Raw genomic sequence first — 19435 nt, 5'->3', positions numbered from 1 at the left:
GTTTGGCTTCAGGTGACTTGTAGTGGAGATGTGAACCATCTCCATAAAGAATACATTTTATTATTATTTTTTTTCTCCTTTTGTGTTTTGGAGCTTCAAGCTACAAAACGCTGAGGTGTGAATGGGGCCTAAGTCTTTGGGGCATGGTAAATCTGCGTGGTATGCACTTTTGTACTTTTCTGTTTTTATATTTGATTTTAGTGTGTTTTATTTTTCAGTGGTCAAGTTTGATATCTTATCCGAGGACTACTCAAAGGTATTGTTTTGTTTCTGTAAATTAAGCATACCAGTTGCCTCTTGCATAAATATCCCCTTTAGGCTTGGAAATGTTTTTCTTATAGGATGTCTCTCTGCAGCTGGCTCCCATAGCTGTTGCTCAGGCCAGTATTCCTAAACACCTATGGCAGATATTGCCCTAATCAACTATTCACCCATTGCCCACCTTGTCTATAATACTTAGTTGTGACCAGATTTTAAAGTGGAACTGTATCTGAGCACCACAAACTGAAAACGCTGTTTTATAAATTTTTACCACTCAGAGCAAACTACCCCATCCATCCATGTCTCCATGCTTCATTTTGTTGAGAAATCACACCCCCTAGCATTTTTGGCCATGGCCATCTTGAGAAGGGGCAGATGATTAATGTAGCATTTACTTCCTGGAATCCATCAGCCCTTAGCTCAAACATGCAGGTAAGGGTGTGCTTAGCTGAGAAAATATCTCCTCCAGATGAAAGAAAAAATGCCCATGAAGACTTCTGGGATGTATGACATTATTCAAGCCTAGGCCAAAAACCAGGAAGTAACTGAAGAAATGTAAAAAATAAATAAAAAAATGCAGATCTCTTCTACATCATTGTTTACCTGTATATGTGTGTATGTCACATTTGGGAAAGTATGCCGTACACGCATGTGCAGGTAAGCGTTGATACAGAATAAAGTTTAGTACAGTTGCACATGGCCATTCACTTTATTGGTGGCACCTGTGACTTTGGCTTCTTGAGAATATTAGTCTTGAGGAATCTTATGCTGCTGAGACTATATTCTGAGTGCAGGACTTCAGCTGTCAGAATACACGGATCAGAGACTGTAGCCGCTAATCAAGAAACGTTTTCCAGGACTCCCATTTGACAGCAGTTGATCTAACGATCGACTTCTGTCAAACATGGATAGAAATTTGTCCAGTCTGTGCTAAACTGGCTGAATTTCAATCCGTTTATGTTCAGCTTAAAGAGGAAGTAAACTTCCTCTGCAGACATTTACCTATAGGTAAGCCTATAATGAGACTTGCCTATAGGTAGTAAAAATATCTGTTATTTACATTGCATGCAGCCAGCGACATTCACTGGTGCATGCACTCTGAAGGAATGGCCACGGGTGCATACTAGCTCATTATGCCTTTGTCTTACAGGTTTTTTAGTTAATTTATTTTTAAGCGTTTACAACCTCTTTAAAGAGGAAGTAAACCCTGATGAGTTTACTTCCTCTTTCATTACCTGCAAAGGTAAAGCATAATGGACTACTATGCATCTCATAGTAGTCCATTATGTGTCACTTACCTGACACAGGAGCCAGCGAAGTCACCGATGTCCCCTGTAGTTCCGAGCGTCCATCTTCTTGGTGGGTCTCGCTGCTCCGGCGCTGTGATTCGCGGGAGCCGACACCTGCGTGCCGCTGTCTTCAGGTAAATATCTCCTAAACCATATAGGTTTAGGAGATATTTCTTGGACCTATAGGTAAGCCTTAATCTAGGCTTACCTTTAGGTCAAAGTGGTTTGTAAAGGTTTATAACCACTTTAAAGCGGTATTAAACCTAAAAGGAAATATTTATTATATTGCAGCTTACAAATCCTTAGATATGATGTATTCGTTTTTTAGGCTTTGCTTCCTTTATTTTCACCTAGTGATCCAGCCGGTAAGTCTGTTATTTATTTTTCAACACATCAAGCTCTTCTGCAGATTTAGCAGTTAGAGGGTTGAGATAAACCATTGAACACTGACAGGTGTGCTTAAAATGATCAGCTTTTATTTATGTAAAACCTTTGTGACGAAAAATTATTTGATCCCCTGCTCATTTTGTACATTTGTCCACTGACAAAGTCTATAATTTTAATGGTAGGTTTATTTTAACAGTGAGGGTAAGAATAAAAACAAAAAAAAAAAATCCAGAGAAGCGCATTTTGAAAAAGTTATTGATTTTGCATTTTAATGAGTGAAATAACTATTTGACTCCTTTGCAAAACATGACTTTGTAGTGGCAAAACCCTTGTCGGCAATCGGATGTTTCTTGTAGTTGGCCACCAGGTTTGCACACATCTCGGGAGGGATTTTGTCTCACTCCTCTTTGCAGATCCTCTCCAAGTCATTAAGGTTTTGAGACTGACGTTTGGTAACTCTAACCTTCAGCTCTTTCCACATATTTTTGATGGGATTAATGTCTGGAGACTGGCTAGGCCACTCCAGGACCTTAATGTGCTTCTTCTTGAGCCACCTTTGCTACCTTGGCCGTGTGTTTTGGGTCATCCATGACCCATTTTGAGTGCCCTGGCTGAGGGAAGGGGGTTCTCACCCAAGATGTGACGGTACATGGCCCCGTCCATTGTCCCTTTTTAATTCGGTGAAGTTGTCCTGTGCCCTTAGCAGAAAAACACCCCCAAAGCATAATGTTTCCACCTCCATGTTTGACGGTGGGGATGGTGTTCTTGGAATCACAGGCAGCATTCCTCCTCCTCCAAACATGACAAGCTGAGTTTATGCCAAAGATCTTGGTTTGGTCTCATCCGACCACAACACTTTCACCCAGTTCTTCTCTGAATCCATCAAATGTTCTTTAGCAAACCTCAGATGGGCCTGTACATGTGCTTTCTTGAGCAGGGGGACCTTGCGGGTGCTGCAGGATTTCAGCTCTTCACTGTGTAGTGTGTTACCAATTGTTTTCAAGGTGACTATGGTCCCAGCTGCCTTGAGATCATTGACAAGATTCTCCCGTGTAGTTCTGGGCTGACTCCTCACTGTTCTCATGATCCCTGAAACTCCACGAGGTGAGATCTTGCATGGAGCCCCAGACCGAGGGAGATTGACAGTTATTTTGTGTTTCTTCCATTTGCAAATTATAACACCGACTGTTGTTACCTCCTCACCAAACTGTTTGGTGATAGTCTTGTAGCCCATTCCAGCCTTGTGTAGGTCTACAATCTTGTCTCTGAAATCCTTGGACAGCTCTTTGGCCTTGGACATGGTGGAGAGATTGGAATCTGATTGCGTCTGTGGACAGGTGTCTTTTATACATGTAACAGGCTGAGATTAGGAGACAAAATCAGCAGGGGGATCAAATACTTTTTTACCCCGCTGTAGGGCTCGACAAATCCCAGGCACCATTGTGACTAGAAATTGCATCCTGACGCCTGGGCTTATGTCAGCCCATTCCCAGGAGTGAGAAATTCCTATTGCCCGAGGCCCCGGACATGCAGTTTTTTCGGGCAGCTGGTTTTCCATCTATTGACGTCCTCCCAGATCCCCACCCCTCTCTGTGATCACTGTGTCACAGATCGAGGTAAAGGGTCACTCACAGCTGATCACATTTTAAACAGAATTGTTGGTTATCAGCAGTACTTTCCTCACACGCTGTGATAGCATGAGAAAAGGAGAGCTGCTAACCAGCAATTCTGACAGGCACATTTACGCTGATCATCAGTGCCACCTATCGGTGTATATCAGAAAATAATTTTTTTTTTTAAATATATGGAAAAGTGCAGCGCTAAATACAAATGGTGTTAAACCATTTACTGTAGGAATGACTAATATTTAGACGTTCAAAACGTGCAAAATATACTTGAATGTGCAAAATAAAGGTTGACCGATTTATATCGGCCGATATTTGACCTTTTTTAAGAAATCGGCTTTGGTCCCTTCCCCACACTCCACTGACAGTTTCACACACTGAGTGGCTCTGTGCTCAGTGTGTGAAACTGATGGAGGAGCTCTCAGAATTCAGAGTGATGTCGGGAGTGGGCAGGACCCAGATATCAAACACCAGCCAATAGGATAGGATCTGGGTAGGTCGCTACGTGTATGTGGCCCCACCCACTTTCTTAAGCAGCCCAATTATTGACTGATGGTTTATAGCTGCAGGGTCCCGCCCACCCCCGACATCATGCTGAATTCTGACAGCTGGTCTCTGCATTCAGTTACATATAGTGTAACTGAAACTGACAAATCGGCTCAGTGTGAAACCTGCCAGTTCCAACAAGTGCCACCTGCCAGTGCCACCTCCCAAAAAAATTAAAATTTTCTTGCAATACCGGCTTCAAAAATCGGCATCATATATCAGCCATTGGCCGGCCTGATTTCTAAATATTGGCATCGGCCAGAGAAAAACTCATATCAGTCAAGCTCTAGTTTAAAAACATATATACATATAAAGTGCAAAAATGTCAACATTGAAAGTCCACAATGAGAAGAGTGGTTAAAAACAATGAAATTGTTGAAAGTCCAAAACCATAAGTGGAAAAATTATATTACTGAAGTGTTGATCCCGATGGGTAGACATCAACCTCCAGATAAACATAATGGTGCGTGAAAAATAAGGGAAAACCACCACCGATAAAAGTGCGGCTTACCGGAACATATGGACTCCATAAGGTATATGCCAAATGAGTCATCAGAGCTTTGTGGTGACAATGCACCAAATGATTGGAAACGCCAGCTTTTGAAGATGTTTAGACACTGGAAGTTAGTACTCCCACTTTCCTCCAGGGGAGAGATCTCTAGAGCAGAACTTCAGAAATAGAGTCCGTAGCATGGGTTCACAGATGTGTGGCCATAAGTGAAATAAAAATCCCACATAGTGTGAACCCGCTTAATAGGAAATGTATTAAAATAGTAAATAGAAACACTCACATTTGAATAGAACAACAAGCGCTTGTATATCAGGATTGATAACACAATGGAAACAGTAGGCTCGATCCGACGCGTTTCATCTAAGACATCATCTGGGGACCCCAGCGGGGTATTCACCAAAAAAATTGAAGAACAAAGAATTACTTATTTGCAAATTTTTCAACAAATATTAAGAAAATGTTTTTTTCCCCCATAGTTTTCAGTCTCATTTTTTTCCACACAAAAAAAAAACAACCCAGTGGTGATTAAATACCACCAAAAGAAAGCTCTCTATCTAGAAAAAAAAAATTTGCTAAAAATGTAACTTTGGGTATAGCATTGCATCACCCTGCAATTGTCATTCAGAATGTGACGGCGCTGAAAGCTGAAAATTGACCTCCTTCATCTACCGCCATGTCTGTGTATTCTCTGTGTGTAAACCTGTGTCGTGCATCTGTATAAGATACACATCAAGGCTAAATAAGAGAAGGGCTTTTGTTGTTGAAAATAAAGCTTTGTTAGTAAGAAAAAAAAAAGAACTGGCTCCTAACTTTTTTGCTGGCTTTCTAGAGTCAAAGCAAATTTGTCAAGCCCTTTATTAGTACATCTAACACTCCTCTCCTCCCTGACTGGAAATGCTGCTGTCCAGAGGTGCCCCTGTGCACCTTCATCCAGAGCGGGAGGCACTCTAATACAAGAGGTTTGTTACTGGACAGATCACCAGGTGAGAACAAAGGGAAAAAAAATGAGAAAACGAATGCAGCCACCACATCTAATAATTGGTAAGGTGCAATATATTACGTTTTGGGTTTAATACGGCTTCAAGTCCTGCCTGTTAGAGCTGCTTCTCTCCTAAAGCTGCATCAACTGAACAGGTAACTGAGGATTAATATTTAGTAAGAGGCTGATTTGGCTGTAAGGTAAGCAAATCTATAGTTGTGTAGAGATTATTAAACTGCTTCCTTACATGGACAGCTCTCTGGTTCTTAGTAGGTGTAAGTATAACACAAATTTTGTAATTTCCCCCTCAGATCGTCTTCCTGCAAAGTGACAGATATGTAGAATTCCACTCTCAGCATGGCCGTTACTACAGGCTTAGGATACCCAAGTTCGGCAGAGATTTTTCCTATCATTACCCATCCTGTGATCTGTATTTTGTTGGAGCAAGGTAATGAGATACTGGTAAATGTTTGTGAGTTATTTTGTATTCTTGGGCTGTTTTGGGGCAATAAAGTTAAAGGACTATACTTTCATAGTTATTCTTTATTATGTAAAATAAATCAAATTGAATATATTCCTAAACCAGTGGTTACTGTGCCATATATGTTTGTTTTAGCACCGGTTCACACCATGAATTGCACAGGAACTTGCTGTGCGATTCACATGCGATCCGAGTGCAGTGCGATTTCAGCCCATTCATTTGAATTTGGCTGAAATCGCACCGGACCACAGCAGAAGTAGTGCATACACTACTTTACAAAATGCACATCAACAGGAACGCATGGTACAGAATTCCAGTCCGGTGCAGGCAATTGCACTTTGGGATGTCGATAGCATTGCACTGACACCCGCTACAGATCACAAGCTCAGTGCGTTTTGAACTCAGTCCGGGAAACGCAAGGAACATGGGTTTCCCACCCTGCATATTTATGTGAGTTGGCCCTAAATAAGTCTGTATCTATTTCCCTTAACAATATTGAAACGGGGTGCCCTGAAGTGCCTTTTTCCTCCCACCCTCAGCTTTATCCTATTGGTTCTTCCAGAAGATAGACTTACTTAAAGGCTGCTGTGAACAGAAATAATATTATGCTGATGTTTGTGATTAGATTGGTCTCTTAGGTGCGAGGGGAGACAGTGGAATCATGATGTAAACAAATGATATATTGATCATGTCTGTACATTTTCGCGTCGGACACTCCTCCTTGTGAGTGGACATTATTTGATCTGTCACTGGTGGATACAGCCAATGACTGATCAGTGTACCATGTGACCAATCACAGCAGATCACCTGACAGTTGTAAACAATGGATTTGCTCCAGTTGGACATTTTTGTTCACATATTTGGTCACCATTATTTTTTTACATTCTGTTCCACGTTGACTATTTTATTTGTTTCCTATTGGGCAGCATAACATATTTTATGCATGCTGTCATTGAATAAGTCCTTTCACTGTTAATTTTATTGGGTTTAAGAGTTATTTTCTTTCACAATTTATATGTTATTTTAGCGCTACATTTTTTGATTACATCAATATTTAACCCTACATGAGTCATTTTTATCATGTTCTGTCATGGATTGATCAGTTTTCAGATATATACCATTGTTTGTGGATATAGAACTTTCCTACAGACTAAATAATAGACACTGATTTGGGTTATTTTCTCCAAAGAAATGTAGCAGAATACATCTTGGCTTACATTTTCTAAAGAACAATTATTTATTTGCTAAATATTTATATAAATATTATAAACAAAATTAATAAAGACGTGTTTTGTTTTGTTTTTCAAAATTTTATCTAGCAAAAAAAAAGAAAAAACACAGTGGTGAATAAATACCATGTAAAGAAAGCTATAGTTGTGTGAACAAAATGATAAAAAATGCAGTTTGGGTACAGTGTTGCATAACTGTGCAATTGTCATTTAAAGTGAGACAGTGATAAAAATTGGCCTGGGCAGGAAGTGCCTGATATTGAAGTGGTTAAAGCGGTTCTTCACCCTACAGGGGAAGTTCCGCTAATCTGATCCCTCTCCCCTCCAGTGCCACAATCGGCACCTTTCAGGGGGAGGGGGTGCAGTTACCTGGATAATCCAGGTATCTGCACCCACTTCCGGCCAGACCGCCCCCCCCCCCCCACCCCCCCAGTTCCCAGAGACACAGCGGGGGACCATAAGAGACGAGAACTGGGCAGTGAAGCTGTAATGCTTCACTTCCCGATTCTCTGACAGAGGATGGCTGCGGGGGCAGCAGCGAGACGAGCGATCGCTCGTCATCTGCCGCCGACATCGATGGACCCTGGGACAGGTAAGTGTGATTTTATTAAAAGTCAGCAGCTGCAATATTAGTAGCTGCTGCCTTTTAATATTTTTATTTTAGATGCAGAACCGCTTTAAATTGGTGGTAAAAATGTAATTCTGTGCAACAGTTTTGTGATCCAGACATCATATGCCAGCCTTGTCCTCCTCTGCTGCGGCAGCACAGCTTGGTCAAAAAAACAAACAAAAAACACACCAAGCATGAGCCCATCAGCGTGTTCACTTTGCTATTTCTCTCCTATGAGAATGTTTGCTGTTAACACATGCGCATTGCAGCAGAGTTTGATTGGCTCCTAGGTCTCCCCTTCCTTTTTTTTCTATGGATGCTGCTGTGCAGGAGATAAAAGGAGACTAATCTGAAGACTTGTAATGGGACATTTGAAATCTGCAAATTTATAGAGCTGTTTCGGGCAGTTCAACATATTTCTCATCTATTTCTCGACTAAGGCCTAGGGCACGCTGGCGATACGCTCACTGGTGACAACTGTCAGTGGTAGGACAACCAGGAAGTATAGAGAAGATAACTTTCCATGCATCATTCTTCGGCTAATGGGAACACTGCAGAATGTCACCCGCTTGCGACCTCCCTCATCCTGCAGTGAGGGAATGATGCGTGGTGAATAGTTCTCTGCCCTGTATAGCAATCCTGGTATTGGCAAGCTGTCACCAGCAACAAGATCAGTAGTGTGCCTTAGTCCTTAGATAACACTCCAGTGGAAAAGATTTTCTACATTTATATAAATATATAAGTAGTTAAATACAGCTGATCTTGTCCATTGAATCTTACTCACTACAGGCCTAAGAATTGTTTATTATTGGGGAAGTTTTATTGATCTATTAGGCACATCATACGTGGCAGATGCCACTTATGATGGATGTACTCTTTTTAGGAAGGAGGGACTAAACCAAATTGTAGAAATGTATTTTAAATACCAGTTTTGTTTCACGGTTACATATTTGGTGAAGTTATGTTTATAAAACTTTTTTTTGTTTTTGTTCCCCAGCTCTGAGGTCTTCCGGCTAAACTTAGAACAGGGAAGATTTCTGAATTCCCTCCAGACTGATGGCTCGTAAGTAAATGTCCTCTGAAATTTTAATTATCAGTGTTGTGTTTGAACCACTAGATGGCGCTAAAGTGGCAGATACAATAGAAATACAATACTTAGTCACCAGATCACAGCACCTTACACTTCATGGGATCTGGCCTGTTTCTGTTGTTCAGTATGTTCTTTATTTTCTTTATGGTTTAAACTGTTGGGTGTTTACAAACGTATGCCTTGAACATTTCTTTCTCTTTCAGACAGATCAATGTCTGTGACATCAATTCTGAACACCATTTATTTGCTGCTGGCACAACAGAGGTAAACTTTTTTTAGTTTTTACATTTAAGGTTGTATTACCTGGCTGTATAACACAGAGCATGTATCCCAATACCTGCACTAGATACTGGAGCTTTATATTCTGTCCCCAATGGTCTGATGTAAAGCAGAACTTTACCCATAACAACTTGATAAAAAATAATGCTCTTTAGCAAGGAACATAAATTCTACATTAATAATTATGCTACCAAAATTAGTGTGTGCTGTAAATTGCCTCCAGCATTGCTCCTGTTTCTTCTTGCTGGAGGCCGCGATTTTTCCTGAAGCTCAGAGCTCCTGAGCAGCAGTAAATCTTTAGGCTGTCAGCAAATCAGCATCTACAAATTCGGCACAGTGCCTAAAAATGGAGAGCAACTGAGGCTGAGCAGAGCAGGTTGAGATCATGCATTACTGGTTTTTAAACGTATAGACACTTATGTTTAACCAAAATATTATTTAATAGAATGGTTATTTTTTATGTCTTACATAGCCATACCTGCGAAAGGGGCCAGCCTGAAGTCATCTAACAGATACTAATGTTCTGACTTACCTGTAGGTAAAAATATCTCCTAAACCTATAAGGTTTAGGAAATATTCCCCTCGCAATGAGCTGCTGACTTCAGCAAGCGCACCGGGGATTCTTGGCTGAAAGCCCGACAGACTCTGGACTTTGGTGGAAAGAAGTCTCCCGCGCTCATGCGCGGGAGTGATGACATCGTGGCTTCAGCCACTCACAGATCTGGAGCTGTGATACTAGCTCATTATGCCTTTTGCCTTACAGGTGTATAAAATAAATAAATGTGGGTGGTATACAACCGCTTTAAGTGGAACTGTAGTCACTTTTTATTTTCCCTTTTATGGTAAACGGTCAGATGATATTGTTTACACAGACTGATTGTTGACAGCCACTGGTGCATTTTCATTATCAAGGAAGAATACGTTTCAAAGAGGAGAAAAAAAAAGTTGCACTTCACATCCATGCCTTCACCAGGACTGAAAGTGAGAGAAAATCATCCAATGGGGATGCAAACCACAATTAAAAAATACTCTGGCACCAGACCTTAACCCTTTGTTCTAATAACAATATAAACAATCATCCTAATCTTGATTGTTCTGTAGTCATAGGACATTCAGTCTACGTTCCCAAGATGTTCCCATAAAATGTCAAGGATTTATGTCCAGCCCGATTAATCAAATAGGACCTTCCATGAAAAATGTATGGTTCAACTTATTACTAATGAGTAATATTAGTAATAATTAGCGATTGCTCCCACTGCTGTCAATCAAATCCTGTGACGTGGGTGTGGGGCCAAGTCTGCGTCTGTATAAATGGATGCAGCAGCGGGACTCAGGAGCGAGCAAGGAAGGGTGACCCCAGGGAAAGTGTCTTTTCCTGGGGGCACCCAATGAGGAGCAGCCTGGAGCACCGACTGGGAACCCCAGAAGAAGAGTTTCAGGGCTGTTCTGTGCAAAACCATTGCACAGAGCTGGTAAGTATAGGCATGTTTGTTATTTTTATTTAAAAAAAACATGAAGTGTTACAACCACTTTAAAAATAAAGATTTGATTAAAAAAAAACGTGAACAACTTGCCTTAGTCCCATTTTTTAAGTAGCACGGTGGACATTACTGCTCCATCCTAGGAAAGTTGGGCCCTCAGTAAGAATGCACCACAAGCTATTGTAGGAAGGCCATTAAGCACCCAGGAGGCAGCAATGAAGTGCAGTGACATCATTCTTTGCCTCCTGGAGGCTTTGAAAGCTAAATCCAAAGTAAGGTTGTGTTTTTTTTTTTTTTTTTTTTTTTTTTTTTTTTCCCACGTCTTCATTTTATTTATTTATTTTTTTAAGCTAATTTAGTTTGCGTGGGTAGGAGGCTAGAGATGAGGCAGACTGGACATGGAACATGGAAGGTCTGCTTTAATTTGTGTATACAGTATGTAAAGTGGTTTTGAGGTGGAAGTTTAGGCAAATTTGGTTAAAGGCTAAATCTACTCCCACTCCCATTCTAAGACTATTCTATCTAACCCTTTAAAGAAAAAAGGATGTGTATACTTACCTGTTATGAAGCCGCTCTGGTCTGGTCACATGATCTCTCCAGCAGCAACTTCAGTGTAGGGGAGGGATTGATGACAGCGGCTGCAAATGCCTGGGAGATGACATCGCCCATAGGCTTACTATGGGGCAGCCATTGTCGCTCTCCCTCCTCTACATTGAAGCTGCTTCTGGAGAGATCATGTGACCGGAGCAGCTACAGAAGAGGAAAGTATACACATTTTTTTTTCTTTACAGGGTTAGATAGGATTAGTCTTAGAATAGGGGTGGAACTAGGTTTAGCCTTAGTTAGAATTTACCCGAACATCCACTTTAATAAGTTTAATCATTTCCACAGCACTTGGAATTACAAATTGCATCCCTGTCATGTATTTCCTAAAATAATACTCCAACTGTTTTTGGTTATTCTCCTCTAGGGTAAGGTGGAATGCTGGGACCCACGGACAAGAACACGAGTCGGGATTCTGGACTGTGCCTTGAGCAGTGTTACAGAGGATACAGAGTAGGTTAAACAAGTAAAAGTTTATATGTATATGCCATTATTCACGCACAATTGAATCTTAGATCTGAGCATATACCAGCTATTGAAATGGTCTGCCTATAAAATCTCCTTGAGAGTTCAGAAAAACATGTGGAAGAGAGCAGCTAACTGTAAATGATCCTGCCAATGTGCAATCACATAAAAAAAAAAAAAAAAACCTTACTATTCATTTGTTTCTGCTCATTAGGACAGGAGGAGATGTTCCCCAAGGTACACAGAAAGCAATAAAATCCCTCACTGAGGTTCTTCCCTACTTTGAAAACAGTTACATTAACCACTTGCCGCCCGCCCTATAGGCAATTGACGGCGGCAAAGTGGTTTCATAATCCTGACCGGACGTCATATGACGTGATCAGGATTATGAGCCGCTGCGCGCCCCCGGGGGCGCGCATCGCGGCGATCGTTGTTGCGGGGTGTCAGTCTGACACCTGTCAACTATGATCTCGGTAAAGAGTCTCCGACGGAGACGGCTGATCATAGTGTAAATGGGAAGAGCCGGTGATCGGCTTTCCCTCACTCGCGTCTGTCAGACGCGAGTAGAGGAGAGCCGATCGGCTGCTCCTCTGACAGGGGGGGTCTGTGCTGATCGATTATCAGCACAGCCCCCCGAGGATGCCCACACTGGACCACCAGGGACGCCACCAGACCACCAGGGAAAAGGTAATAAAGGTCATAATCCTCCCTAGACCACCAGGGATGCCAGTCAGCACAATGGGTGGCAATCAGTGCCCATAATGGATGCCAATCAGTGCCCACAATGGGCATCACTGATTGGCATGCATTATTGTTTGGCACTGATTGGCATCCATTACTATAGTATAACACCGATGCCGCCTATGAGTGCCCACCTGTGCCGCCTATGAGTGCCCACCTGTGCCGCCCATCCGTGCCGCCTATCCGTGCCCATCCGTGCCACCTATCAGTGCCAATTTGTGCCACCTATCCGTGCCAGCTATCAGTGCCAATTTGTGCCACCTATCAGTGTCCGTCCGTGTCGCCCATCCGTGCCACTTCATTGGTGCTACATTGGTGCCCATCAGTGCCGCCTTATCAGTGCCCATCAGTGAAGGAGAAAACGTACTTATTTACAAAGTTTTGAAACTGAAACAAAAAAAACATTTTCTTTTTTCAAAATTTTCGGTATTTTTTTATTTGTAGCGCAAAAAATAAAAACCGTAGAGGTGATCAAATACCACCAAAAGAAAGCTCTATTTGTGGGAAAAAATGATAAAAATTTCATTTGGGTACAGTGTAGCATGACCGCGCAATTGTCATTCAAAGTGCGACAGCGCTGAAAGCTCAAAATTGGTCTGGGCAGGAAGGTGTTTAAGTGCCCTGTATTGAAGTGGTTAAGGCTTTTTTATTTTTTTAAAGCGGATGGAAATGTCTAGGAATTTGAACTGTTCCTAAGCAATACCCTGTAAAAATATACCTTGTGTCTTGAATTCTTAATTAAAAAGCAGAAGTGCGTTTCCTAAAATGGCTTGGTCCTAAAGAATAGTTTGATATCAGCAGTGTGAGATCATCTAAGGCACTGCAGCCTCTGACTGTAAGTCTCATCAGCTTTGAAGTGGTATTTTGTATGGCAATGTCACTACTGTGCTGCTCACTGTTCTCCTTGCTGAAGAGGAAGCTGTACCTGAGGACCTGCAGTGCAAGGTTCCTCCCTGCTTCTGCTTTATGCAGTCTTCATATCCTTGCTTCCTCCGCCTTTGCTGCTGCTTTTTAATTATTGCCTACCAGGCATCAGCCAAGCACAAGGAGGTCATAATGGGGAAAAGATCAACTGTAGGGAGCCTTTAGTCCTTACTAGTGACTAGACCTTTGTCTTCTGCTTGGCAAAGCTTTCACAGTACAGATCCTTATTAATATTTTATTCTTTAATCTTGGTTCCAAGTGTTCCAGAAATACTCATTTATGGATATAGGTAATTCTTTTTCTTTCCAATTTTTATTAAGTATTTCAAAAAGGTACAAAAAGTACAGATGTTTTGGCATATAATCGCAGTTCACATTAACTTATAACAGAAAAGTATAGATAATAGAAAGATAGAAACAACTACATCATTCCTGTGATGCAGAAGGCATTGTAAGTACAGTCTGACAACGCTCCCGGTAGCCGGGCAATGATTTAAAATAAGTACCAAATGAAAATGCGAGAGGAGGAAAGAAGAAGAAAAAAAAAAGGGGATAGGAGATAGAAAACTGCCTTACCAATCCAGATAGTCACCCATATAAGATATTCAAGTGGCATTGGATATATATTTGATCCAAGGATCCCATATTTTCTCAAAAAAGGCAAGTTTATCATGCAAGATGGTCAATGTGTTCATTAGCCATTATCCATGACAGTTTGGCTTTTAACAGTTCAAACACAATTGTGGGAGACCTCCACGATCCATATTTAGTTCTTTTTAATGTAGCGGCCATAACCCTTGGCAGGGCGACCTTAACTTTTGGGCTTACCGGTTACCTCCTCTCGGCTTGTTCTTCTACGTCTAGGGGTTCCCAGGGTTAGTACCCAACAACTTTGAACACTGACACCATAAAAATCCTTTAGAAAGGTTTTTATTTGCAGGGGTAACATCCAACAAACACAGTCTCGTATGTGAACAGAGGGCAAGGGTGAAGAAACTCAGGCACCTTGAACTGATTATGCCAGAAAGTCTAATACCACCCAGAGAGTAGCCACTCGCAGCTGGGCGCTTCAAAGCTGAACAAATCTCTAGCCAGAGATTATGGCAATCGGCACTTTGATCCAGAACTTGTGAAATCTCTGACTTTGAGTAATTTGTAACAGAAGTGAACTGGAACCTTTTCCTCAGTACCTGGAACGTTCTCTGTCTCCTGAATTTGTCAGTGTCCTTTACAACCCAGCAACCAGGCACTTCTCGGGATGCCAGCCTGTTGGCCCATCCTCCGAAGAGTCCTCCCCCAGTCGCTTACGAGCTGCGGTGCCCCTCCATGCTGAGAGCACACCCGGACGCATTGAATCCTCCTTCAGTTACTGCGCCTCAGACCAGCCGGTTCCGACACTCGGGAACAGACGGATCTTTACCCCAGACCAGGCGAGTCTATTGGGGTTAACCATCTGAAGCATGTTGCGGAGGGACAAACGCTCCCGTGACCGGGACCCCTTGCATGACTACCCCGGTCCAGAACCAGGAACAGGCCGCTATGGCCTCACAAATGAACCCAGAACACGTGACTTCAACATCTTAAGTACCCTTCCCCAGACTCCTCAGCGGGGCCCGGCGCACCCACTGATTAGTTCCGGGGAATGCTGATACCCAAAGCATCCAACCAGCCCTGGTTCTGGGCCTGTCATGTGCACCTCACTGTACACATGACCAGGCAGAACTCTAACACAGCCCAGCCAAACTGATGTCAAAGGTAAACCTACACAATTAACCCTCAGAATCCCTTTACTGTTCTGAGACAAAAACTAAATTTTTACATGACAGACACCTTGTCCAAAGTGTCATCTCTACATTAACACTAAAGTTTTTTTGAATAAACTGCTGAGCCAAGGACTCCAATAAACTGTATCATGTGTTTGTATGACTTTATGCTAGGTAAAAAAAAAAAAGATAATGCTTATCTGCTATCTCCTTCTTTTAGAATCAATGGATTACCATCTGTGTCTGCTCTGAAATTTAATGGACCTCTGCAAATGGCTGTAGGCACTTCAACTGGTCAGGTACATACAGTGTTATACATAGGTTACCTCCCTGCTTGCTCTCCTTCATGTTATTTAATCTGTTCAGATTATATATATATATATATATATATATATATATATATATATATATATATATATATATATATATATATATATATATATATATATATATATATATATATATATATATAAATATATATAATATTATTTTATTTAGGGTGAATGATATATTTATGATGTGTGTGTGTGTATATATTATTTATAATAAAATGTATACATTTTTTATTTTTATTATTTACTTTATTTTTTTATTTTTCAGTAAGTGTTATATACAAATACTTACATTTGTATCTATCAGGTGGCTCAGATAGCTTCTGGTGCTCAAATGAGAGCTTTGTTGTGACATAGGTTTTTGAATAGAAGGAGAACAATAGATTACATAAGTGACTGAATAAATGGGGAGAGTCATACCTCCTCCCTCACACCTATCAGGACCAGACTGGTATGCCCAGGCTACCCGTAAGCATGTATACCAACCTTACTTAACCTTTTCAGCACAGAGGAACCCTTGATATAACTTTCCAGGTTCCAGGGAACCCTGCTTAAAAAAAATGACTATATCTACAACTCATGATACATTAGTGTGATGGTCAGTGGAAAGAATACTCCTTATACTTGTGAAGAATTAGCCCCTAAATGGCTAAAAAGATCAATGGTGTCAGTTGGAACTTATTTGAAAGGCAGAAATTGCAAATTTCTAGCAACCTCTGGAGGGACCCTGATATGAACGGTGCTGAACTTCCAACATATATATACAGAAATTCATCAGAAACCATTGTAGTTTTCCTTTTAAATATTAAAATATTTCCCTTTCTTATTACATTTTCTACTGCAAAATGGAAATCAAATTTTTCAGTAGAATTATTTGTTTACAATTTTTATTTTTCCCCTAATAAGATGTATTTTCAGAGGAATATTCGATCTGGGCCAACTTTCTTTAGTAAAATGTAGACTAATCCCAAAGCATTAAGGACCTGTAGATGTTCTTTAATTGCAAAGAAATGGTTTCCAAAGTTCATAAAGAATTAACAGAGAAAATAGATGTTGAAATCTGTAGAATATATCCACTTAATGGGGCAGAGCTTGGAAAAAAAAAAATGTTTTTCACCATTCCATATGCAAGATGAGAAAAAAAAGCTTTTGGCTTTAATCATATGTTGGGCACCTTTTTAGTGATTTCCTTTAGCTTCTTATGCTTTCCTCCATATGTTTGTTGATGACACATTGTACTCTGTAGTCATTTACAATTAAGATGAGGGGGTGGTATCTCCAAAAACATCTAGTGAGCGAACTTCACCAGTAAATATGACCTTCCATAGGAAATTGGTTAGTTACTGAAAGAACACACTGTCCTCCTCGCTCATATAATTCTAGCCTGCCTAGGTTTCCTCAGCTGGAAATAAGTAGGCCCTTATTATTCTACATATCTGTAATAAGAGATATTGTTCTGAGCTCATAGGGCCCTAAACGTGTGCACCACGTGGTAGAACGTTCAGCCCCTCTAACTGCAGCCTGCCATAGACTTTGACAGGCTGCAGGTAATGTTGCTGGATGCTACTCCTGTCCCTCCTGGGTACACTAAAATGCAGTGACTGGGCACACTGCTGCTAGAGAGCCCTGCAAGGTGCCTCAGTACAAAGGTCATATGCTCTAAATATGAAGCTGTCATAGGAATTTTATTGTGGTATAATATAGCCTTCAGTCTGTCTAATGGAAGCCTGAGCTAGAAGAGCAAATCCCCAATAGTGTGACATTGTTCATTCAGTAAGATCAATGATAAAAACTTAAAGCGGTTGTATACCCTTTTTTTTGTATTTTTTACCTACAGGTAAGCTTATAATGAGACTTACCTGGAGGTAAAATTAATATCTGCTTAACCAGTATGGTTTAGGAGATATTCACTTTGCATGCAGCCGCTGACGTCAGCGGTGCATGCGCTGTGAAGGTCCAGCTAAAGTCCGGCATACGCACCTGGACCTTGCCGGATAGAGGTCTCCTGCATGCATGGGAGTGATGACATTGCAACTCCGGCCACTCACAGCGTTGGAGCCGTAAACCCGGAAGACACGCCAAGGGGAAATTCAGCTCCCTCGGTGTGGACCAAGAACAGCTGCCAACGCTGCGTAAGGTAAGTGTTTTATAAGGAGCTAGTATGCGTTGCATACTAGCTTATTATGCCTTTTGCCTTACAGGTTAAAAAAAATTATAATAATTTATGCGGGTATACAACTGCTTTAATGTGATCTCACATAATTATTTGCCCTAAGCACTATGAACAGTGCACTATAAAACTACTCTGTCCAATAGTAATTAAACTGCCATGAACCTCCCAAGGACTTAGCATGGGGACACCACCAAGTTGTCATCAGTGGCTTAGAGGAAATGACTTACAAGCCTTTTATAGTTTTTCTTATATTGTGCTTTTCTGCTACTGTAAATCGGCCTTTTAATTTTTAGATTGTGTAATAATTATTTTATTAGCACAGAGTTTTGTATTAGTCCATGCAATCTAATTTGATTGCTATTAGGGGTGCACAGAATGGAAATCTTCATGCCGAAACCAAAAATGAAGGATGCACTAGGCCGAAAACTAATATCAAAAATGACAGTTTTTAAAAAATATTTATATTTTTATATTTAATTGTATTCAACTTTTTTTTATTAATATTTCAATTAATATGAATTTATTGTTGCCCATTATTGGCACCTTTTTAGTGCAAGAAAGGTCAAGAAAAATGCAGTCTGCAGTCTCTAACCATCTCTTGTATCGCGTCCTCGGTCTCTGGCCATCTCTTGTGTCGCGTCCTCGGTCTCTGGCCATCTCTTGTGTCGCGTCCTCGGTCTCTGGCCATCTCTTGTGTCGAGTCCTCGGTCTCTGGCCATCTCTTGTGTCGCGTCCTCGGTCTCTGGCCATGTCTTGTGTCGCGTCCTCGGTCTCTGGCCATGTCTTGTGTCGCGTCCTCGGTCTCTGGCCATGTCTTGTGTCGCGTCCTCGGTCTCTGGCCATCTCTTGTATCGCGTCCTCGGTCTCTGGCCATCTCTTGTATCGTGTCTAGAGGCTCCCCTGCAGTCTGTGAAAGACAGAGTGCTTTCACACTGAGGCGATGCGCTGGCAGGATGTTAAAAAAAAGTCCTGCAAGCAGCACCTTTGGAGTGGTGTATACCGCTCCTCCCCCACTCCTGCCCATTTATATGAATTGGCAGCGGCGCTTCACGGGCGCATTTAACCTCTTCCTCGGCCGCTAGCTGGGTTATATGCGCTAAAATGATGGTAAAGCACCGCTAAACTAGCAGTGTTTTATAAGCCTTAATAAGTGATAGAGAAAATTTCTTACATTTAAACATTTATTAAACAAAACAAACCTCCAATCAGTTTACATGTATGCATAATTTAGATTTCAAAAAAATATATATATATATATATTAAATAAAAACAGGTAGTCAAAACTTTTGGATGGAAAAAAATGGGTTAACTTTACTATTAGTTTTTTTTTTTTCAAAAAAAAAATGCGTTTGAAAGACCTCTGCGCAAATGCCGTGTGACATAAAATATTGCAATTACCGCTATTTTATTCCCTAAAATCCAAGTGATTTTCTGGCAAAAATACAGGATTTTTACTTGTAAGCACCAAGTGTCAGAAAAGATTTAGGGTCCTTTCACATGGGGCGGATCAGTGCTGATCCGCCCCGTGGATATCCGCTTGCTCAGCGGGGATCGCCGGAGTGATCTCCGCTGAGCAGGAAGATGACAGGTCCGTCTCTGCACACTGCGAGGGGATGGACCGGTCAAAGCGCCGCTCTCCCCTATGGGTGATCGGGTGACGACGGACC

The 19435-nt window shown here is 41.3% G+C and overlaps 1 protein-coding gene across 1 annotated transcript in view; it reads left to right on the top strand.

The window, feature by feature from the left end:
- NOL10 (nucleolar protein 10) overlaps positions 1–19435 on the top strand; it is a gene marked incomplete in the record, with an annotated part of 98108 nt that overhangs the window by 9540 nt on the left and 69133 nt on the right. Inside the window, 6 exon segments of the mRNA XM_077488783.1 lie at positions 219–256; positions 5910–6046; positions 8916–8981; positions 9212–9272; positions 11739–11824; positions 15484–15562. Coding sequence (XP_077344909.1) covers positions 219–256; positions 5910–6046; positions 8916–8981; positions 9212–9272; positions 11739–11824; positions 15484–15562 — 467 coding nt within the window.

Source organism: Lithobates pipiens, unplaced genomic scaffold, assembly GCF_037356315.1.
Source record: "Lithobates pipiens isolate NorthernLeopardFrog02 unplaced genomic scaffold, aLitPip1_a1.2 Scaffold_18, whole genome shotgun sequence".
NCBI classification, from domain to species: domain Eukaryota; kingdom Metazoa; phylum Chordata; class Amphibia; order Anura; family Ranidae; genus Lithobates; species Lithobates pipiens.
Note: the sequence above shows the minus strand (reverse complement) of the source record. Positions and strands in the feature narration are given on the sequence as shown.